The 22,679-nt window shown below is 36.6% G+C and overlaps 5 protein-coding genes across 5 annotated transcripts; 2 read left to right on the top strand and 3 right to left on the bottom strand.

Annotated features, from left to right (window-relative positions):
- Nucleotides 830-2,814, top strand: LOC107639918. The gene is made up of 3 exons (XM_016343481.2): nt 830-1,885; nt 1,966-2,122; nt 2,196-2,814. Exons 1-3 carry the CDS (start codon nt 1,273-1,275, stop codon nt 2,812-2,814), a joined length of 1,389 nt encoding a protein of 462 aa, XP_016198967.1. The 5' UTR covers nt 830-1,272.
- On the bottom strand, nt 2,936-3,361 carry LOC107639917 (serine/threonine-protein phosphatase 7 long form homolog). The gene has a single exon (XM_016343478.1). It carries the CDS (start codon nt 3,359-3,361, stop codon nt 2,936-2,938), a length of 426 nt encoding a protein of 141 aa, XP_016198964.1.
- On the bottom strand, nt 9,016-9,624 carry LOC107639916 (glycine-rich cell wall structural protein 1.8). Its single transcript, XM_016343477.1, has one exon. The coding sequence runs from the start codon at nt 9,622-9,624 to the stop codon at nt 9,016-9,018; it is 609 nt and encodes a 202-aa protein (XP_016198963.1).
- On the top strand, nt 11,757-14,944 carry LOC107639915 (glycine-rich cell wall structural protein 1.8). Its single transcript, XM_021103526.1, has 3 exons — nt 11,757-12,747; nt 14,477-14,619; nt 14,756-14,944. Exons 1-3 carry the CDS (start codon nt 11,757-11,759, stop codon nt 14,942-14,944), a joined length of 1,323 nt encoding a protein of 440 aa, XP_020959185.1.
- Nucleotides 18,006-22,101, bottom strand: LOC107642320 (ubiquitin carboxyl-terminal hydrolase 20). Its single transcript, XM_016345632.2, has 8 exons — nt 21,325-22,101; nt 21,111-21,231; nt 20,743-20,853; nt 20,357-20,523; nt 19,904-20,233; nt 19,670-19,792; nt 18,721-19,276; nt 18,006-18,610 (listed from the first exon to the last, which is right to left on the bottom strand). The coding sequence occupies exons 1-8, from the start codon at nt 21,751-21,753 to the stop codon at nt 18,318-18,320; spliced, it is 2,130 nt and encodes a 709-aa protein (XP_016201118.1). The 5' UTR covers nt 21,754-22,101; the 3' UTR covers nt 18,006-18,317.

Below are 22,679 nucleotides of genomic sequence, written 5' to 3'. Positions count from 1 at the left end.
AAGTATATGGTTTTCTTGTTACACTACCTTAGTGCATCGTATACATATTAATAGCCATTATTATTGAATTCTCTTTGAAAGGAACTTTCTCGTCTATACATGTGACAAATAATATAGAAATTATTAAAAACACCAAGTTTTCTTCTTAACTCATCTATTAGATGCGTCTGATCTTCTTATTCTTTTCATATAATATTATAATATACGATTCACCCAAAATACAATACTGCCATTATAATTATATATTATTATTAACAGATGTGTACGATTAACAAATTCTGCATGCGCATCTAGAAATTATTAGTAAGCTAGCTAACGAACTAAGTGTTGTGGAAGAAACTCGCATCAGTTTCTAAATAGAGTTATAAAAAAGCGTGTTGAAATATGATTTCTAAAATCCTTTCTTGAGTATATATATATTTGATACATTTTGTCAAATTGAAATTATTTTTGGAATGCCAAAATGTCATTCATTCTTTTTTAGGGTCATTTTATCAAAAAAATGAATTTTTTCTAAGAGCCAAAATGATATACTCTTTATTATTTATTTGAATTTTGGCATATTTGGACTTCTATTTATTTACTTGTTTTTGGATGGGATGTTTTTACTTGCATGTTTAAAGACCAAATACTATTTACGTGGTATATAATTGTGATATATATTGTGGGCTAAGTTATAGGTTAGTTCAATCTTTTTTTTAACTTCTTTAACTTTTTTCCTTTTTTATTTTTTACTCCGATTATGGGCTCAAAAATTTTAATATGGAAAGTAAATTGGTGTTTTGGTTAGAAATGGAGGAATATTGTGTTTTACCCAATGGTGGATGTATGTTCAACACGCAGGGACGTGGTGGCTGCGACGAGTGTCAGGTGAGATGACGTGGCGCAAGATGAGTGAGACACGGTGGTAAAACGTGGGGGTGTGCTAACTCAAAACGTGGGAGCGTGATGATGACGTGGCGGAGCAAGAACAGGCCACGCAGGCATCACGTGGGGGCGTGATGATGACGTGGCGGAATATGAATTAGCCACGCAAGCACCATGTGGGAGCATGATGATGATGTGGTGGAGCTTGGTCTGTACACATATGCATCACGTGGGGGCGTGATGACGTGGCACGTGGGGGCGTGCTGACACGTGGCAGTACGTGATTCGCCTGAGGCAATCAAAACGTGGGGCGTAGTGAATGCTACCCTCTATATAAGGCAGTGCACGGGTTCATTTTCATTCTGAGGAAGTGTGTGAGTGTTCTTTGAGTGTGTTTCTGGTGTAATGGAGGGTACCACAAACTTGGTAGTGTATCGCGACGGTGAGATAATACGTAATACTCATGAGGGAGTGAGGTTTGTGTGCCAGAATCCATTTTCGTTTGTGGTTCCATGCACCATGACGTTTATGGAACTTCAGAATGGTCTCTGTCAAAGCATGGAGAACGGTACATTAATGAGAGTGAGCAGAATTCTGTACCGGAATCCGGTTGTAGTTTTCGGTGGTCTAATACAGTTTGATACCATGCCAATCACTGACGAAGTGACTATGCATAATATGTTTCAAATTCACCGGCAGACTCAGATGCGACAGCCACATATTGAGCTGTATGTTGAGTTTGAAACCGTAGAGGCGGAAGAGATTCAAAATGACTTAGAGGTGGAGGATGATATAGCTGCAGTGTACGATGGAATGAATAGTGACAGCGAAGAGGACTTTGAAGCCACTTATGAAACCGGCGACGAAGACGAGGATGGTGATGTGGGAGTTGAGACAGCAGCTGATAATGTAGTGGTTCACCCATCGATCAGTCAACCGATGAACGTGCCACCTTTTATGTGTGAGTTGGATCTCGACGCCATGCATGCACCGGAGTTTCCGGAATATTCAAACATAGGTACGTGATGACCGAATAATATGTTATCTTTAATATATACTTTGGATTGATTAATAAACGATGATGGGCACTTTCTGTAGGCGTTGCTGATCCCGAGGACGGAGAGTTTCGGATTGGAGTGGAATACAGTTATAGAAAGTTGGTCGTGGCAGCAATTAGAAGTTACACTATCGCTAGAGGAGTTGACTACGACGTGTACGAGTTTGAGCCACAGACGTTCTATGCAAAATGCAAGATGTATGGGCGTTGGTGCGACTGGCTTATCCGAGCCAGCTTGATACGGAAAAAAAGGTTGTTGGGAGATACGCAGATACAACGGTAGGCACACGTGCACAACGGGAGTGATTTCACAGGATCATTCCAAGTTGGACTCGGACACAGTTGCTGAGGCTATAAGGCCATTGGTCGAGACTGACCCGTTCATAAAGGTGAAAACTATAATAGCCGAAGTCCAGTCAAGGTTCAACTATACCATCAGTTACCGAAAGGCTTGGTTGGCAAAGCAGAAGTCCATAGCGAAAGTTTTCGGTGATTGGGAGGAGAGTTACCAAGCCTTGCCGTGGTGGCTCTTGGTTATGGTTCAGAAGATGCCTGGGTCAGTTGTCCAGATAGAAACACGCCCACTCTACAATGGGAATGAAGAGGCGCAAGGGGTAAAAATACTTCATCGCGTATTTTGGAGTTTCAATCCATGCGTTAGGGCATTCAGGCATTACAAGCCCATAGTTCAGGTTGACGGAACACACCTATATGGAAAGTACAAAGGTACACTTCTGGTCGCTGTTGCACAGGATGGGAACCAGAACATTGTGCCTATTACTTTTGCCTTGGTGGAAGGGGAGACAGCTGATGCGTGGCACTTCTTTCTAAGGAATCTGCGAATGTATGTAGTCTATATCATGCCTAAATGTCACAACAGTCTTCTCTAACCACGCTGTACTCCGTTCCGAATGACTCCACCTGAAACATGATACAGTGAAAAAATTTATGTCAGTAACCGTAACTGAAACATGCATAATGAATATATTCTCCGACAAGAACCATAAATATTTACCTCATGGCAACTGGTATCTCAGCAGGTGGAAAGATATGCCTCGGTACGGGCGAAATACACGGCATTCGCTCCCATGCCCAAACAAACAACAGATTAAGAGGACCATCCATCTCCTTTGTATCATATCGTGATGCACGGCATAGTGCTCTGTAAAGATGAGCAAGACATGCTGAACCCCAACTATAAGTATGGATCCGCTCGAAATCGCGAAGCAATGGTAGATACTTCGCATGGGCGTATGCGGTCGACTTATCTGTGAATAGGGTCGACCCTAACAGACAGAAAATCTGACATCTCACGTATCTCCTTATGGACTCTTCAGTGTCCAACGGCTCCTCATCTCTGACACTTCGAACCCAACCAAGCTTTATATAGGATTTCGAATTACGACTGAGCACCGGTTCACGGCCGAATATTGCCATGCTCTGACTCTGAACGAAATCACTACTACTGTCAGTCCATCCACTCACAGGCTCTCCATCAATTGGTAAGCCAAATATATGTGCGACATCCTCCAATGTCACAAATTAATTTAAAATTAACAAAAAAAGTTATATTTAAACAAATTAAATAACAAAAAAAACAAAAATAAAAATACACAATAAAATTATAATATGTTCCTTCGGAGCTTATAATTTACCAACTTACATAGATTGGATGATCCAAATAATTTATAATATGTTCTTCCGGAGCTTTATAATCACAAACCATTCTTTAAAGTAAAAATAAAATAATATTTTTTTCCTTCCTATTTTTTTCACCCTTTCTCCACGGTGAAGCAGCAGCCAGCAAGCTCTCCTTAAAAGAACGCTTCTGTTTATATAGAGCAAGCCCTCCTTCCTCTCACTAACACTCTTTTTATCTCATTGTAACAAAGGCTTCCGTTTATATAGAGCTAGGAATGCCCTGCACGCTGCCAGGGTGAGACATGTCCCCTGCATGCCAGCAGCTTCAGCACGCCATCCCGTGGTGCATCGGGACTCTGTCACGCCAGCTCCACCACGCCCTTGCGTGGTGCCAGAAGCTGCATGCTGGCCACATCATCTCATCCCTGCGTGGTGGTACACGTTGCACCGTAGCAGGGTCACCACGTCCCTGCGTGTTGACCGGCAGCTCCACCACCCGGTAAATTCTCCCATCCTCCAATATTCTTCCAAAACACCAACTACTTTTCCATAAGAAAAATAATTTCCACCGATTATGATACAAAAATATTTTAATATATATTTGTTCATTTTTTGACGGGTTATTATTCATTTTTTGATGGGTTTGGAGGACCAGTCTAGTCAATTTAACTCGTTTTAATATCCCAACGTTTTAATGGTCGAGTGGTCCGCTTAAGCAAGTGTTGGGGGTTCGAATCCCGCTTTGTGCATGCAGCAAACCATTACCCTTAAATGGAATTTAAATCTGCAACGAATTAATCATTTATCTGTCGGGTTGGGAGATACCGTGTGAAACAAAAAAAAAAATATCCCAACTTAGTGCTATAGTTCATTTTGCTAATATTACATAACCATTATTTGATATTATAAAAGGTGAAATGATTAGAGATTGTATTTGAGTGAAAATAAATTTGTATTTTTTTAGATGAATCCAATAAGATTGGGTTTGAGGTTTAAAGTGGGGATAGAATTCGGATGAAAAGGAAATTAAACTCATAGATAAAATTAGGATAAGACTTAAACCCTATTATGTCCTACTTATTCTAAAGGGGAATGCTAGGGATACGTCGATTCCTCTAATTCTTTCTCTTTTCCTTTTTCGTATCTTTTCTTCTTCTCTTCTAATCTATTTTTCTCTTTATAATTCTTACCATTTTCCCTCTTTTCTTCATTTGTTTATGTATATCATGTTTTTATGGATTAAAAAAAACAACTAATTAGTATTTGTTCAAATATAAAATATTAATGAATAAAAAAGTATTGATCATCTAATCCTTTTTTGTTTACTTCTTTCTCTTTCTCTGTATGGCTAATTAAATTACGGTGTATAATGTATTAAAAGTCTTAAGACTCTCAAGATTAGGTGGTATGCTGTAATTTTGGGTGCATGGCAATCTCGGACATCGGAAATTAACAATATAGGGGCAGTGCCAGCAGCGGTGTCCATATATATATGGAATATATATATATAGAGTAATGTTTTCCATAGTCAACAAATGCTGCACATGAACATAGATAGGGGAAAACGAAATGAAGAACAATAATCCATCAAATCACGATAATTTGAGGTTATAAATGATCTTTATACTATTTTTTTTATTTTGTTGTATATCTTTTAATCTTAAGAAATAAAATTTTACAATCTCTAATGTATATATAGTTAAATTTCATTCTTTTCTTAAAAATATATAACACCATATAAAAAGAATAAAGATTGATTGATATTTGAGTCAACAAGTAAAGTCTATGAATAGAGAAGAAAAAGTTATTTTGTCTAAGTTATAGCTCTTTTTGACAACTATTTCCAGCTGATATGTGTAGTAGTGCGGTTTTCCAGGAAAGGTGGGCTTTCTTAGTGTATGTTTGAACTTTGAATTTGAAGTGAATGCAGTTCACTAGAATTGAATTTCGGGTGCAAGCTGATGTCACCTTTTACTACTATCATTCTCATCCTTAGCTCTTTCTTTCTTTGAATCAGGCCATATATATGTCTTGCCTTAAATACTTTATTCTCGTATATATAAACATTCACTTATATACTTCTATTACTTAATAGGTTAATAAAACAAATAATTTCTATATTACGTATAGAATAAAAAATTAAGAGTACTGCTAAAATGGTCTAAGCGTACAATGTGTGTACAATGGACTAAATCTTTGGTTTATAAATAAAATGAACATCACCCATACTATCCAGAATGAACATTAAGGATCGAACTCTTAATTTTTCGGATCTATAACTCTAATACTATATCATGAAACCACTCATCCTAAAAACGTAACACTAATGGTCATATCTCTAATACTTCTTAGACCTCCATTGTACACATTGTACGCTTAGGCCATTGACTCTCCATACTTATTCAAAAAGTAATTATTAAAATTAAAAATAAATTAAATAATTTATATTTATACATAAATAGATAATAATTAATTTTTGTAGTTATAGCTAGCATTGACTGGAGCAATATGTTGAATAGAATAAGAGTAAGAAGTGTTGAGTAATTTAGGGGTGAGTCCATAACAATTAACATGGATTTGGTTTGGCACACAGAGAAGTTGGATGAAGGAAATGGTTAGTAGTAAATATTATTTGCAGTGTGCTTGATAGTCAACTCTACCCAGAATGAGTACGCGCTTTTGGAGTCTTACACAGTTACATGATTCCTATATATACCCCATTTCATTCTTTGAAACATCAAACACTTTCCAATATGAAAACTTCAAAGATTGTGAATATTGTTTTGTTTGGGTTACTCGGTGTGGCAGTGTATTCCTGTGCTGCCAGAACTCTCCTCGACAAAGAGGTCAGCGTTGACACTTTAGACGACAATGGCGTTGGTGGTGTCGCTTATGCTGCTGTAGGACGAGGCTATGGTGGTGGTGAAGGTGGTGGAGGTGGCTATGGAGGAGTAGGATGGATACGGTGGAGGGAGTGGCGAAGGCGGTGGGCATGGTGGATACCTCCCTTAATGAGTTAACCTTAACAAGTCACTTGATTAAAGATCACTAATCAGCTCCCTATATATATATGTTACAATAAATAATCCCAAATAAGAATTGATGCATGTACAATGATGCTAATAAACCACTCCTTGGGGAAGTTCAATTAATGTCTAATGCACGCATGATATTTCTTGTTTTATACGCCATATGTATGTATGATTATATTAGAGGTTATGCAAGTAGTGCTTCAAGACACTTAAGCCTTATTCTCAAGTAACAGAATTAACAAACTTAGTTTTTATGAGAAACTGATACAACAAGAACTAAAAACTGGATGCCTTGAATACCATGATTGATAACTCCAGAGAAATATCTCAAAAAGCAATTTTAAAATGACTTAAAGTGGCTTATAAGGTAAGATCCTCAAAATAGTATAACATGCGAGTTGGCATTGGATTAGAATTGTTCATACCTCGTTCTATCAAGAAGATCTTTATCATATTTTTTGCTAAACCAGATATAGATAGAGATCATTTTATGAGCTTCTTTGGGTAATGTACACCTCAAGTTAAATTAATGGGTAATGCATACATGCATGATTGGAAGAATACATTTTTTTTCATTTAACATTTCACGTTTCACATTTTACAAGTTGACTAGTATTGTATAGGAAGGAATCCGAAAGCAGGTAGGATTTTATGACTGTTGCAAGATGCACACAATGTCTCTCAGATTTCGTTGTTTCTAATTTTCTCCTAGTTTTATTTTGATTTATCGAAGAGAAATTAAGGTCGTTCTATCGTACAAATTTAAGTTCTATATAGATATGGGCTAAATCTTTGGTTTATGAATAAAATGAACATCATCTATACTATTTAGAATAACCATCCGAATACTAGGGATAATAAACATTTCATGTTATAAAAAGCTAATTTTGGGTGGCCAAGGTTCGAACTCTTAACCTTCTAAATCTGGAACTCTAATACCATATCCTGAAACCACTCATCCCAAAAGCACAACCTGACAAGATAATGTAACACTAATAATCATATCTCTAATACTTTCTAAATCTTCATTGTACACATTGTACGCTTAGGTCATTAGCTCCCTATACTTTCTCTTATTTTTTTCTGCGATATGTCAGACTGTCTCCGTTTAGTAATAGGAAGAGTGTTATAAGGGCCTCTTTTAGCAATAGAAAGTAGAAACGTGTTAGGAACTTGATTTGAGCCAAATCGCAATTGAGAAATTAGACTGAGTCTGTTTTAATTGGGTCTGTATTAGGCTGAAATGCGCGTTGAATCAAATGAATTGTTTGATGATGATAGCAAATGGGTTGTTTTCTGTTGTTAGACTCCACGGATAAAGTATTTTTCAAGAGACAATTTGCCTGCGATTTGAACGGGCATGGATTGGAATGAATTTTGGGTCGGGACATCATAAATTATTTGGAGAATTTAATGGGAACTAAATTGAATGAGGGAAATCAAGAAGGATTGAGTGGTTAATAAAGTGGTCTCTCGAATTGACGACGTGCATTAAAATTATTCCTGAAATTTCAATTGCACTCATTACGTTTTTTAGATTGGAAAATTTGTACCATATTAATCTCTGACTCATTATCCGTTAACGACGCGCTGACATGGTTTGATGACGTCAGCGACACGTGTCACATTGACGTGGATGGTTATACCACGTGTCACAATGATATTTTGTCACGTGTCGGATTATAGCACGTGTCACAATGTTATTTGTCTATGTGTCATTCACTATGTCATCATTATATATGTACTAAGTTAGTCCCTTACTTTATATCAAATAACTCATTTTAGTCTCTAAAATTAAATATCGTATACTAAATTAGTCCCTTTATTAGTTTGTTGACTACTTTGTTCTCTTTTTTTTTACAAATTTAAAATTTTTAATATTTTTTTATACTAAAATTCTCAATATTTTTTTATGTACACTAATTCTAAAATTCTCGGTTACCACTTACTCTTTGTAAACCAATACACACTACATTTTTATGTATCATTGCACAGATCCATTGAAATTAGAGCATTTCTTGAATCAAAACAATCAATTATTATTCAAATAAAAAAAATTACTATAAACATGCATCATGAATGTTCCTTATAATAGATTTAGATGTATTAACATTAGATGTTTTAGATGTTTCTTTTCTAAGAATGAAGGAGACAATTTGAGATTATCAACCGGACTGTATGCATCATTCACCATCTACATTATCTAGTTAGTATGATATTAATCTACATTATCTAGTTAGTATGATATTAAACTTGCTAATACTAAAAACATAAAAAGATCAATAGAAGTCTTCAACGATAAATGTATTGAGAATTCAAATCAAACTTAAAATTACATAGTTTTTTAACATGCTCGTCGTGCATGAATTCTTATTGTTGATATTATTAGGGTTACAAGGAACATGTATTTCATCCTTTTTAGGGGTAGTATCCACCATGTCCACCACCTTCGCCGCTGCCACTACCGCCTCCATATCCACCCCCATGAGCACTTCCAGCACCGCCACCACCACCGCCACTACCAGAGCCGCCTCCACCACCACCACCAGCTGCTCCACCACCATATCCTCCTCCAGCTCCACCACCCTCTCCACCACCATATCCACCTCCGTGTGCTCCACCGCCACCACCTCCTCCTCCTCCACTACCACCGCCGCCACCACCCCCATGTGCTCCACCTTCACCATATCCCTCACCTCCTCCTTTACCAGCACCCCCTCCATATCCCCCAGCTGCACCTCCTGCACCACCACCTCCTCCTCCTCCACTTCCACCTCCTCCACCACCAGCATAGCCACCCCCATGTACCCCACCTTCACCACCTCCTTTGCCTGCCCCTCCTCCATAACCACCATCAGCTACACCTCCACCTCCGCCTTCACCTCCTCCACCACCCCCAGCATGGATAACACCACCAATGCTTACATCAGCATCTAGAGTAAGGAGTGTTCTAGCAGCACAACACACTCCCAAACCTACTAACACTAAGAAAACGGTATTCAGAACATTAGAAGAAGTAGTTTTCATATTGGAAACCGTTTGAAATCCCACAATGAGAGTTTAAGGGATTGAAGGTGGAAATATATAGGAATTTATGAAGCATCTAAAGCGCGTTTGGGATTGTGGGGAATGTAGTGGCCCATGCAAAGGCACATGCAGAATGTTTGAAATCAATAAGTACAAACTGGAACAAACTATTACACCAACTATTTCTAATGTGCTTTTGCTGTCACCCATTACATTCACCTTCTTCATTTTCTCATTATCTTGTGCTTGCTTCATGCCATCTTATTATTAATCAATCTTCTCCTATCCAATACATCTTATCTATCTCAATTTCTTTTATTGGTGTCCGACTCATAAACTCACTACTTCCATTTAATATTCATTACATGCACTTTGCATTATTATTTTCAGCATGTTTGGCAACTATAGAAAAAATGTATATATTTTACCAAACAATACTTAAAAATATGAAAATAGATTATAATCAAAACTAATAAGCTTGTACTGCAAAAATAATACTTTTGAAGCATATGATTATAAGCAAAAGTTTAATATTTTTGGATTGTAATAATATAACTAATATAAATAATCATTCCATACATATTTTTATAATTATGTTATTTATAAGTAGATTTTATTGCATTTCAAACACATTATTCTAATTAAAATCACCTTTTATTTATTAAAATATTCAAACATAAATCAACTATCACATAATCATTATTTTAAAAAGCAATTATACAAATAAGAATTTTTTAAATAATTCTAATTTTTCAATGTTCCCAAGCACACTCCTAATCCAAAAATAAAATGATTTTTATCCTTATTATTCTGTTATAAGATAATGCGATCTCTCTCAATAAAAATTAAAATGGCAAGATACATACATCACAACACGGACAATTAAAAATCGCTTTTGTCGTTTTCTTTTTGTTAAATATATACATTTTTTTCAAGATAATACTAAACTAAATTAGATATTTATTCCCAAATATGTGATTCTCTTTGAATTTTTCAATGTGTAGTATAATTGATCCCTATAAATTTACACGCATAAACAAATTTCAGTGCAACTCTGATCTTAACGTAACAATAACATGTTATATATATCATTGGACATTATATTCATCATCTTATCAATGATATCGTGGAATAATAATAATAATAATAATAATAATAATAATAATAATCTATTTTTATATTACTGAAATGATGAAATCAAATAAATTATAAAAAAAATAGAAACATTTTTCTATTCTATATTTGTAGCATCTCTCACATATAAGTACAACTATATGATGTGTAGAGATGAGTCATAATATATACAAGTCTTTGTTAAAAAATTAGTGTATTATTAATGGAATATGAAGTGAAACAACTAAATGAGAGGCACTTAAAGAAATAGATAAATCAGGAAAGGATTGGATCTCATAATCAGTATGAATGGAAGACATTGTGTCTAAAAATACTAAATTTGTGTATTTTACGTCTAACATAAATGACACAGAAATTATAACAAGGAATACAGATGTAGTAATGATAATGTTGCAAATCATAATATCTTCGAAATATTGTCTAAATGGGTAAAAAGGATTACCATTTCTCTAAAGGCCAGGTTACTCATCAGCAATGAAACAAATTTGAAGACTTTGCCAAATGTATGATGATGGCTTGGCTGGAAATTTATGTCCAAAAAAAAAAAAGAATATAAAATATAAGAAAGAAGCAAATGGGCAGAGTGGAAAGTCGTAGTTGGCGGTGTGAATGATGAAACATATAGATCATAGTATTGGCAATTTGCCATAGAAGCTAAGGGACAAGAATATATATTGCGTTAGGTTTTTAGGTCTTATTTTTAGCGAAAGCTTTGGCTTTTAGAGCTACTTGAGACTTGAATGTGGAGTACAGCAGAAGCACACAATGGCATGGCATTAATTGTGAGTAATTAATAGAGTGAAGAGAATATGTATTGAATAGGATGTGGTTAGTTGAGAATGTTGGCACAAAGTGGGGACAAGGATCCACTATGTTGTGAAGGCATGTGCAGAGTGATTTGCTCTCAACGCGCCTTAGCTTCTTCCAATCACTATAAATACCCTTTTCACCTTCTCCATTTTCATATCAACCAAAGCTTTTGGGAATATTGTTACATTATGGCTACTGTAAACAAAACACTTCACACTCTTGTTTTCTTAGTACTCTTGGCTCTTGGGATAGGCTCTGCCACAAGTAGGGTTTTGCTTACTTATGATGGCATTGGAGGTGGTAGTGGTGGCGGCTCCGGTGGTGGTGGTGGTTATGGACTTGGTGGGGATCATGCTGGTGTTGTTGGTTATGGAGGTGGGAGTGGTGGTGGAGAAGGTGGAGGAGTAGGATATGGTGGTGCTGGTGGTGGACATGGTGGCGGTGGAGGAGGCGGAGCTGGGTATGGTGCTGGGGGTGATCATGGTATTGTATATGGCAGTGGTGGTGGTGAATATGAGGGACAGCCAGGTGGTGGGTACGGAGGAGGAGAAGGAGGTGGGGCCGGTGGTGGTTATGGTGGCGGTGCAGAACATGGATATGGAGGAGGTGGTGGTAGTGGTGGTGGTGGTGGAGCTGGGTATGGTGCAGGTGGAGCTCATGGGGCAGGATATGGTTCTGGAGGAGGAGCTGGTGGAGGATATGGTGGTGCAGGTGAGGAACATGATAGTGGTTATGGGAGCGGCGGCGGCGGAGGGTCAGGAGGAGGTTATGGTGCTGGTGGAGACCATGGTGCAGGTGGTTATGGGGGTGGTGAAGGAGGAGGATCAGGGGGAGGCTATGGTGGTGGTGCTGGTGGAGAGCATGGCATTGGTTATGGAGGCGGTTCAGGTGGTGGATCCGGTGGAGGATATGGTGGTGCTGCTGGAGAACATGGCATTGGCTATGGAGGAGGTGGCGGAAGTGGTGGTGGGGGTGGTGTAGGGTACGGTGGTGCTGGAGGAGCACATGGAGGTGGCTATGGAAGTGGTGGCGGAGCTGGTGGAGGCGGTGGAGCATACGGTGGTGGTGCTTATGGTGGCGGCGCTGGTGGTGGCTCTGGTGGAGGTGGTAGTTATGGGGCAGGCGGTGCACATGGTGGTGGTTATGGAGGAGGTGGTGGAAGTGGGGGTGGTCATGGTGGTTATTATATTCCCTAGGAAATTCTAAACATGAAAGTATCCCCTTTGATCTGTCCACATTATTAGTAAGAGTATCATAATAATCACAATCATAATTATATTAAACCATTATAATTTATAACTGCCAGATTATCAACTATTGAATTATATGAAGCAAAAATATTTATTTGTTCATTTTATATATTTATTTATTTTATTCTCGCATCTAATATCGACAAAAATACATACTAATTTGACAATTTCTTTTTTAAAAAGAAAATGAAAACTCATGTTAGAACTTAGACACATGCTGCTAAATTCTTGTATCAGCCTCTATTCAAATTTTAGTTAAATGCCAAAACAATAATATAATAATAAGGTTTGCTATGTGTCTAATTTGTTAAAAAATAAAAAACTTAATATTTAATTTAAAAAAATATAATATTTGATATTTACCTTATAATAATTTCCGCTTGAAAATCAAAGTCACTTGAGAATTTTTCCAAGGAAAAGTCTAGAGGGCCGACAACTTTTGTATTTTTTGGCCAGCACTTAACCATCAAAATAAAAGTGAGTGATTTTTTACCATTAGACGTAATCTCACACCATTAAAAACACTATTTATAGCCAATTGATGGTTACAAAACACCAAAATTACTGCCCCTAACATTCTTCTTTGCCTAATATGAAATAATAACAAGTGAAGAGAACATGAGGAGTTGGATGTCCAAGAAGGGAGTCCCAAAGCCAGTGAAGATAACCGATGTCAAAAGTTGCAATTTCTGCCACAGCAACAAGAAGATCACCAGAATTCTAGAGTTCAATACATAATCAAATCCAAATCATAGCGTTAGCAAACTAGTACACAATAAATGATTTCATCTTTAATATATCAACAATAAAATAATATCCCTTAAGAAAAATTCTAAGAATTTGTATCAGTATTTAGTATGTGGAATTAGTTTAACTTAGTTTTAAGGATACAGTCAGAAAGTTAATAATCATCATAACAATTTGTAACTGTAGCTGAATAAATATTAAAGATTTGGTTTACTATCACCAACAGAAGAATTTTGGAAGAACAAATTATGCACCATTTTAAACCATGCAAATCAACTGTTCTTGTTCAGTTTTAAATTAGAAGACAAGCATGACATAATTCACTACAGATGCAAGTTTATTTAAAAAATAAAAACAAACAAACAAAAGCAACCCACTAGGAAGCATTTCTCTCTGGTCGAAGAGATGGGTCCAAGACATGGTCATTTTTTTTGGTAAGAACCAGAGATATCTTTTTAAAATGAGTAAATGTCATTTTCGATTCCTAACCATTTGTTCGATGGACTTCGCACTCCCTAAGAAATATAAAAATTCAAATCGGTCTCTATTTACTTTGATATATGTACGTTCCAGTCCCTACAACTGGTTTCGAGCAGGTCACTTGCTGATGTGTCAGTAACTTGTCCACGTGAGTTTCTCTCCTTCATAATTGAGACAAATCGCCCCCTGAACCTTTGTTGAAACGTTGCGTTTCATAAAAAGGGTTATTCCATAAAACATCTTCTCCCTCATCATTTACATTTGGCCCTAAATCTGAAAACATTTCTCCTTCCCTCTAAAAGAGCGTTACGTTAAGGACGTGCGAGCGGGTTGCACCACTATGTGAAAAGTCATTGACTGCATTTGGCAAGTTTCTTTGAAACGATAAAGAATGCTTCGTTCTCTTATACTTACTTTATCTTTTACTGTAGTCAAGTTGAGGAGTGTGTCAGATAATGGGAGTGAAATTAGCTTTGATAATTCGGTTCTCTTCTACATGGTGATTATAGGTGGATGGGGTGAAGCACTGGCTTTGTTTGATGAGTTAGAGTTGTTGCGAAGTTATAATAGTGATGTTAACTTTAAAAGTTTCTATCTTTGTGTTTACTGATGAGTTAAAAATTCTTAACTGATAGACATTATAATCTACTTGCTGTTGATTGAGTTTGAAGTTTAGCTCTGTTACTGAGTTGTGGTTTGGATTTTTGCAGATGTCTGTGTTTATTATCCCTGTTTTTTATCGTGGTGGGAGACTCAATAAAGATTCAAATGGAGTGTTACGGTACGTAGATGGAAAGATTGAGAAATTTTCATCTATGGATGTTGATTTTGTCAACAAGAAGGATTTGGAAGAACTCTTCAGAGAATTAGGTTATCCAGAATACAAAGAAATTTACTGACTTGATCCAACAGCAAGAAACTTGGAATTTGGGCTTCATATCCTTCAAGGTGACCAGGATATTAATGACATGTGTGAAGCCACCCTAAGTTGTCCAGACAGAAATGACTTCTACATCTACTTTGGGCACCCGATAAGTCAACCAATGGAAGTCGAACCAGAGCCACAAGCAGAGCCAGAACCAGAGGAAGAACCCGTTGTAGTCACAGATGATTCTTCATCGGATGACGGATATGAGAGTGCCGAGGATGAGGCCTACAAGCCTCCTTCTCCTGGTTATGAGACTGATAGTAGTGATATTGAGTCACCAAAAAGACGTGAAAAAAAATAAAGAGAAAAACATCGGTGTCTCCATCAAGTAAGAAGAAGGTGTCACCCGAGAAAAATGATAAGAATTTGTCAAAGAGGTATACCGGGAGGAGGAGGAAGAGACATATGCTATATGGTGAATCTAGTAAAGGAAATCGAACTGAGAACCTCCTAGTGGGTTAGGTTCTGCTCAAGGGCCAGTAGAAGATGAATTGGGAGGCCCAACAGTGGTTAATGAAAAGACTAAAGAGTGACAGTGATGACTACAACTATAAATATGCTTCTGAAGAATGTCATACCCCGGTATCTTCTAAGGATGAGAGGACAATGCATGGACTTGATTTCAATGAAGAAAATGAATATGGAGAGGTTCAATTTGAGCTTGGAATGCAATTTTCGAGTATAGAGAGATTTAAGAAGGCCTTTAAGAATATATTTGTCTGGAATGGAAGAGATTGCATGTTATCAAGAATGAGAAGGAGAGGGTCAGGGCTAGATGTGCAAAGGAAAACTGCCCATGGTTGATATACGTGGCAAGGAACTCAAAAACAATGGCATTTGAAATAAAAACATTTCACAACAAGCAGACATGTGGAAGGGATTATGGAAGCAACTTGGCCGATAGGGCATGGGTCACAGATAAGCTGGAAAAAAGGTTGGCAACACAGCCTAAGCTGACACCGAGGGAAGCAACGGAGCATATGAAACAGGACTACAATGTTCAGGTCCATCCAAAAATGATCCAGAGGGATTTGAAAGCAGCTAGGAAAATTGTTGTTGGAAACGACAAGGCACAGTATGAAAAATTGTGGGATTATTTACAAGAGTTGCATAGGAGTAACTCAAGCAACACGGCTGACATGTGTGTTGACCCAATTTCGCAGTCTCTACCGCTGTTTGACAAAATTTACATATGCTTAGATGCGTGTAGAAATGGGTTCGTTAAGGGTTGTAGACCACTAATAGGCCTAGATGGATGCTTTTTAAAGGGGTATTATGGAGGCCAACTCCTAACTGCAATGTCACTTGATGCGAACAACCATGTATTCGTTATTGCATATACTGTGACAAAAGCAAAAAATACAGAAAACTGGATGTGGTTCTTAACTCGGATTCAGGATGATTTGGGAGACCATCAGATGTGTCGATGGAATCTCATGTCCCACCAACAGAAGATAACAACATATAAGCATATAATTAGGTTATATCAAGTCATAGTTAGACTTCGGTTGCATATATTGGATTATAATTAGATGTTTGTAGCAATTATAATTGGCATATAATTTTTGGTTTTATAAATACAATTCTGCACGATATAGTTGACTTATAATTAGTTTATAGTGACAGACTTCTATTGCATATATTGGATTATAATTTGATGTTATGATTAGGTTCTGATTTGAAGTCTACATAATACTCATGGTTGATTTAGAGATATTATCAACTCTTTTAGTATTTGTTTTAGTATCAAGTTGCAAAAATACACATGGTCTTGTGAGTGAAATTTTAGAACTGTTCATATTTTAGAGTGAACTTTTTGTGAAACACTCATACTTTAGTTTGTGAATCACTGAATCGCTTTATATATTGGTTTCAACTTTTATGAAACACTCATGCTTTGATTTGTGAATCACTTATTCACTTTATATATTGGTTTATTTTTATAGACATGTGTTTCACAATTATATAATAATACAATATGATAATATATCTCAATACATTATTTTAAATTTTAATAACTACATGAAATGAAATAAATTAAGTATCACTAAATTAGAGTAAATAACCATAACATGAGTTATTGTCTTCATACAAGCCATGAATTTCAACCATGATACATTAAGTAGTTGTATTACATAACTTTGCACACCAAATCAAATTCACATTTTTTTCAATTAATCCACTAAAAATTGATGAAATTATAAGTGTAACTGCAATTCCAATTAAAAAAGTGGTTGAGGTTTTGTATTTAGTGTTGCCTCCAAATGTTTTTTCAATTCCCTGCTTCACCATCATTACTTCTAGTGCTTCCAATCTTTCCTCCATCTTCAAACTTTCAACCACTCCATTCTGATTGACATCAGCTTTATGTGTATATGACTCAACATATTCATCAAGCCAGGCAAAGTATTTACAATGTAGAGCTGCAGTCTGCAACAAATAATACTCCTTGGTAATGATAACGAATTTTGAAACAAAACTAAAATTGAAAAATGATTACCTTAAAATAAGAGCAACAAAAAAAAGTCTGTTCGGATTTCCTATAGTGCTAGATTGAAATAATATTGCATTTGTGCCATAATGACATTTGGATGCTACAAATCTTTTCTTGCCTACAAATCTTTTCTTGCATTGGTTCCCAACTCCACTGCTTTCCTCCACGATTTGTGAAGAGTCTCTGAGTTCCGTAGTCATATTCTTCTTCAGCAGAAAAGTCCTTATTTTTACTCTACACACAGCAAAGACAATGAAGAATATATAAAATAGAAATAAAAATAAAAAAAAACCTAAACTATAAACACTCGGAAGATAACGCTTCTTTATGAAACGCAACGTTTCAACAAAAATTCACAGGGCGATTTGTCTCAATTATGAAGGAGAAAAATCCATGTGAACAAGTTACTAACACATCAGAGGAACTGAAACGTACGTATATCAAAATAAATAAAAACCGATTTGAATTTTTATATTTCTTAAGTGAAAAATCTATCGGACAAATGGTTAGAGATCGAAAAGAACATTTACTCTTACAAAAACAATCCTAATATTTATAAGCACGTTTAAATTACAGATGCCAACATTCACTAGTTATGCTCTTCCCTTAATGTGTGGTTTCATTCACCCATTATTGAATTAGCACTGGATCACTGAGCTGAATTGCAAAACAGAGAAAACCAATACAAACGAATGAACGATGTTTCTTACATCCGGATGTTTATCTATACATTTTCCATAGTATGTATTGGCTTAGTTTCAGCATAACAAGAACCCTCAGGGTTTTACACCGAAAAAAAGTAAGGAAAAAAAAATTAAGTACATCCTCAAAATGCCAAAAGCCGGAGTATTCACCGAGAAATTCCTGCAGCCACGGGGCGCAAATGGTTTGATTTTGAGGAAGCACTATGAGGGCTGCGTTTCTTACACAGTGAAGAATCAATCTTCCTTTTCCTTTTGTTGGAGGGTTCACTGATTGGACTAACAAACTGCAGCAATGCTTCTTTCCTTGAACCAGACATCTTCTTAACACATTTCAGAGCTTCTTGTCTCTCAGAATCCAACACTAGTGTATTTAATGATCTTTTACATCTGATGCGATTCTCTGACTTCAAATGATCACGTGGAATATAGTAACTCTGATCTGAAATGCTCAACTAAATAATGTTAATACAAACAAACCAAAACATCAAATTCACTGAATTGTATATGTATAATAATGCAAAAAGAATCATTAGAAATAAAACAAATTACCTGGAGTATATAGAGGTGAGCTGGGTGGTGTTAAGGGATGAAAACTGTCATTCACAGCAATATCAACAGCTTCCCCGCTGTGCTTGTTTTTATCAGGACTACCATCAATAGGTGAATTTCCATTGAAAGATGAACCACCAACATTTGGGATGGCATTATTTGGAAGTGGCATTTGGGTATTAAGGGAAACATTAGAGCCACTAAAACCAACACAATTTGGCCTAGGAGGAGATTGCTTGCAGTCATGAGAAGTATCACCAACATCACTGATCTCATGCAACTCGTGTCCTTTTTGACAAGAATAATGAAATTGCTGCTCCAAAAATCTGCCAGGCTCACTAACCTTGCTCCTTTCAGTATTTGCAGTTATAACAGGATTTGCTGTATATTTGTTGTCAATGGTATCTAGAACAGACTTTGGAGATGTATTCAAAGTACTTGGACCTGTGCACGGCATTAGTTCCATAATACTTGAAAACCATGGTGTACCCTGTCGCGCATAAAACAGTATGTATGCCTCTTCAGACAAGACAGATTCTTCTGAGACCATCGTGACCTGAAGTAAATTAGCAAAATCAATTACTGAAATATTCTCATGCAATATGACTGAACCATATCATTGAGGAAATAAAATCAATCATAACTTGCCCAAATATCTATATAACCAATACCACAGAAAAAGAAATGCTATCAAATAATTGTTGTATATGCACTATGTAATAGACTTTGCTTCAGAGAACATAATACACTGTCATGCACAATATTTGTTTAAGACTCAATAATAGTGTAGACTAACTGTTAACCCACTCGCACAACATTAATAGCAACCAATTAATCATTTCAAATCACAATAAACATTGGGAAGAGATTGCTAGTAATTGTCATCAATCATGTATTTATAATATAAAAAAGTTCATCTAGAGGGAATAAGTTCTTGAGATGCTGCTACCTTTGAATCATCCAACTTATGCCATGTATCTGGTGCAGAGCGAACAAAGGAAAAGTAATGTCCTGAAGTAGATGAAAACCCAATATGCACAACAACTGCATACAGTTCATATTTCAATGGCACCTATTACCATGAAAAAGAGTCAGAACAAGGAATCAACAGTGGAAACAATATACTAAAATACCACAGAAAAAATATATAATAGAATGTAGGTGGGGAAACGACAAAACTTACATTATTGTTTTGATGAGAAATGGTGTAAGGCTGTAAGTCCAACTCCAGTGGGAAATTTACATGCTTATCAATCTTTTCAACATAGGTTCCATCTGTCTTAAATCTCTTTAAATGAAAAGTTGCAATTGAAGGAGCCTGATCCAGCATAATTTGCTTCTCCATTGACACTTCTTCCTTGCAGCTATCACATTTAAACTTAGCATCAATGTTCTCCACCATAGTGAATGACTCCAGAGCACTTGAAAGTGTATCTACATTATCTATCTCCAAACTCAGGTCAATCAGTGGCTCATAAGTGTCAGAAGAATGGCCACAGTTACAGCAACGCAGCTGAAACACAAAATACCAAGAAATCATAAGAATGAGCAACATAACAATCTACACCAGTCTAGAAGACTAAATCATTAAAGGAGCCAAAAACCAGTTATGCAATGTGAACATATTCCAACATACCTTACTAAGGGATCGACCTCCAAATACCTTCTCTACTAGATTATCATCTTCAAAACTCTTACTATTCTTTTTCAAATCTTTAAAACACATTTCAAGCTTATCTAAGACACACTGCATAAATTCATGGGCATCCTCCTGCTGGTATCTTCTAAACATGGATGAAAAATCTGTAACATGGTTATGGATAACAACATACCAAAAGAATAGGGAAAAGGCAATAAAAATTACAATCATCTAAGGCTCAATCTAATAAACCAATTACATAACACCCACTACTAACAGCTCTCAACTTTTCCATTCAAAACTTGGCTACAACTGACTGGCCCACAGTAGATATGCAAGTTAGTATACTACGTCCCAACAAGTGTAATGAGACAGAAGGATACGGTTCAAATTATCAACAAGCTTTGAAGGTGAAAGAACTCCTCCTGAAGCTCCTAATGAGCTTTCAATCTGCTCACGGAGGGCACAAATGACGCAAAACCTATCACCATCACCTGAATTTTCCAATTCCAATAAACAAAATCTTGAATTAGCATATCAAATAGATAGAAACATCATACCACATTAAAACTGCTGCCTAGTTATAAAATATTTAACAGCAAAATAAAGTAATAAATAAACCATATTTGCATCTAACCATATCCAAAATTCCTACTGCCACAACCTGTTTTGTTGAATAGGCTAAGACACCAAACAAGTACAAAGAATAAATAGCATTATCAAATCCAAATAAGGGCAATTATTAACTAACCGTCGCAAGGTGCAGAATGAATGCATGATCGAAGACCCTGGACTAGCGGCACTGTGTGCGTAAAGCACTGCACAATCGCATTTAGAAAGCATGTGTTACCAAGATTCCAAAGCCCCGCTCCCTGTTCAACGAACAAATCAACAAAAACGTAAAGAAAAAGTGACAAAAACATTATCTAACGGATTTTAAGAAATACAATAAAATTTGAACGTACCACTCTAGAAGGTACAACCGCGGAACCAGAGTCCTCGTTCATCGAAGGCTCATCACCAGCGTCTCCAGAGAACAGCCAAGAATCGGAATCTTTCGAAGACGACAACGGCGCCGGCGCCGCCGTGAACGACGAAGACAAATCGTCGTCAAAGATGCGAAACGAGGAAGACGGGTCCAGATCCTCGAGCGGATCTTCCTTACCTATAATGGCGGAATAGATATCATCGCCGGTGGCAGGTGTCGCCGCCGCGGCCGACGGACGAGCGTTGTCGGAGGCTAGGGTTTCTACGGAGAAGGAGTCGTTCGGATTAGGGAACGGAGGAACCAATTGTGCGGAATCTAGGGTGTTGGAAAGAGTACTCGGTGGTTCCAAAAGAGCGTCCATCTCGTCCCGCCGGGGCTCAGCGGGTGCAGGGAGTAAGACACACATGCTGATTGCGTAATTAGGAGCAAGAATTAGGGGTTTAGGGTTTCAAAACACAGATGGAGGGAATGAAACCAAAGAAAAAGAGAGGCATCAAGATTTGAAGGTTTTGGAACGGCGAAGAGTGAAATTTCGAGGGAAAATTTTGGTGGGATGGAAGGAATTTTAAGTTAACGGGGAGAAAATGGATGAAATTTTTGGGGGTTAGGGTTTTGGAGAAAGGAGGGAAACGAGGGTTTGAAAAGAGAGGGAAAAAGGGTTTGTCGTTGTGGAACCAAAAATTTTCAGTGAAAATGACCTCGCGCCCTTTCTTTGTTTCTCACCGACACTTGCCCCTTCTGTATTTCACTGATCTCACCTCATTACTAATAATCTTCCATTAATAGTAATCCTCTCTTACAATGAGTGACTTAATCATGAAGCCACTTAAAAATTAAAATTACCTTATGCGATGATGGAGATAAGATTATTTTTTTATCTTTTGGATCAGTGATGATGGTAAGATAAGCATTTAAATTTTAATTTACTGTTTTCTTTTTCAATGATACATGCTACGAATATGCAAATTGAAAGCTAATTAAATATTTAGTATTTAGATAGATATCCAAAATATAAGATATTTGACATTTTTTTTTTTATCAAAGATAACATTTGTTTTTTTTTTCAATGATACATGCTACAAATATGCGAATTAAAAGCTAATTAAATGTTTAGTATTTAGATAGATATCCAAAATATAAGATATTTGACATGTTTGTTAAACCAAAAAAATACGGTAGTTTAATGAAAGATAACTCATTCTTATATTTTAAATAAAGATAAATACATTTAAATATGTGAATTGAAAGATAAATACATTCTACCGTTTTAAATTTAAAGTAATTTATCTAGTCCTAATTCAGATATTTCTGTTTTAAAATATAAATTGCTGG

This window comes from Arachis ipaensis, chromosome B05 (assembly GCF_000816755.2).
Source record: "Arachis ipaensis cultivar K30076 chromosome B05, Araip1.1, whole genome shotgun sequence".
Taxonomy (NCBI): domain Eukaryota; kingdom Viridiplantae; phylum Streptophyta; class Magnoliopsida; order Fabales; family Fabaceae; genus Arachis; species Arachis ipaensis.
This window is presented reverse-complemented; position numbering and strand designations above follow the sequence as displayed.

Excerpts from the sequence above, each read along its gene's own strand:
- LOC107639917 (XM_016343478.1), bottom strand. The coding sequence starts at position 3,361 with ATGGCAATATTCGGCCGTGAACCGGTGCTCAGTCGTAATTCGAAATCC.
- LOC107642320 (XM_016345632.2), bottom strand. The coding sequence starts at position 21,753 with ATGTGTGTCTTACTCCCTGCACCCGCTGAGCCCCGGCGGGACGAGATG. Across the intron at positions 19,793-19,903 it reads TTTCTCATCAAAACAATAAT|GTGCCATTGAAATATGAACT; the intron begins GTAAGTTTTGTC and ends TCATGGTAATAG. Across the intron at positions 19,277-19,669 it reads ATAAGTTGGATGATTCAAAG|GTCACGATGGTCTCAGAAGA; the intron begins GTAGCAGCATCT and ends AATTTACTTCAG.
- LOC107639918 (XM_016343481.2), top strand. The coding sequence starts at position 1,273 with ATGGAGGGTACCACAAACTTGGTAGTGTATCGCGACGGTGAGATAATA. Across the intron at positions 1,886-1,965 it reads TCCGGAATATTCAAACATAG|GCGTTGCTGATCCCGAGGAC; the intron begins GTACGTGATGAC and ends CACTTTCTGTAG. Across the intron at positions 2,123-2,195 it reads TTCTATGCAAAATGCAAGAT|ATACAACGGTAGGCACACGT; the intron begins GTATGGGCGTTG and ends GGAGATACGCAG.
- LOC107639915 (XM_021103526.1), top strand. The coding sequence starts at position 11,757 with ATGGCTACTGTAAACAAAACACTTCACACTCTTGTTTTCTTAGTACTC. Across the intron at positions 12,748-14,476 it reads AAGTGGGGGTGGTCATGGTG|TCAAGTTGAGGAGTGTGTCA; the intron begins GTTATTATATTC and ends CTTTTACTGTAG. Across the intron at positions 14,620-14,755 it reads TGCGAAGTTATAATAGTGAT|ATGTCTGTGTTTATTATCCC; the intron begins GTTAACTTTAAA and ends GGATTTTTGCAG.
- LOC107639916 (XM_016343477.1), bottom strand. The coding sequence starts at position 9,624 with ATGAAAACTACTTCTTCTAATGTTCTGAATACCGTTTTCTTAGTGTTA.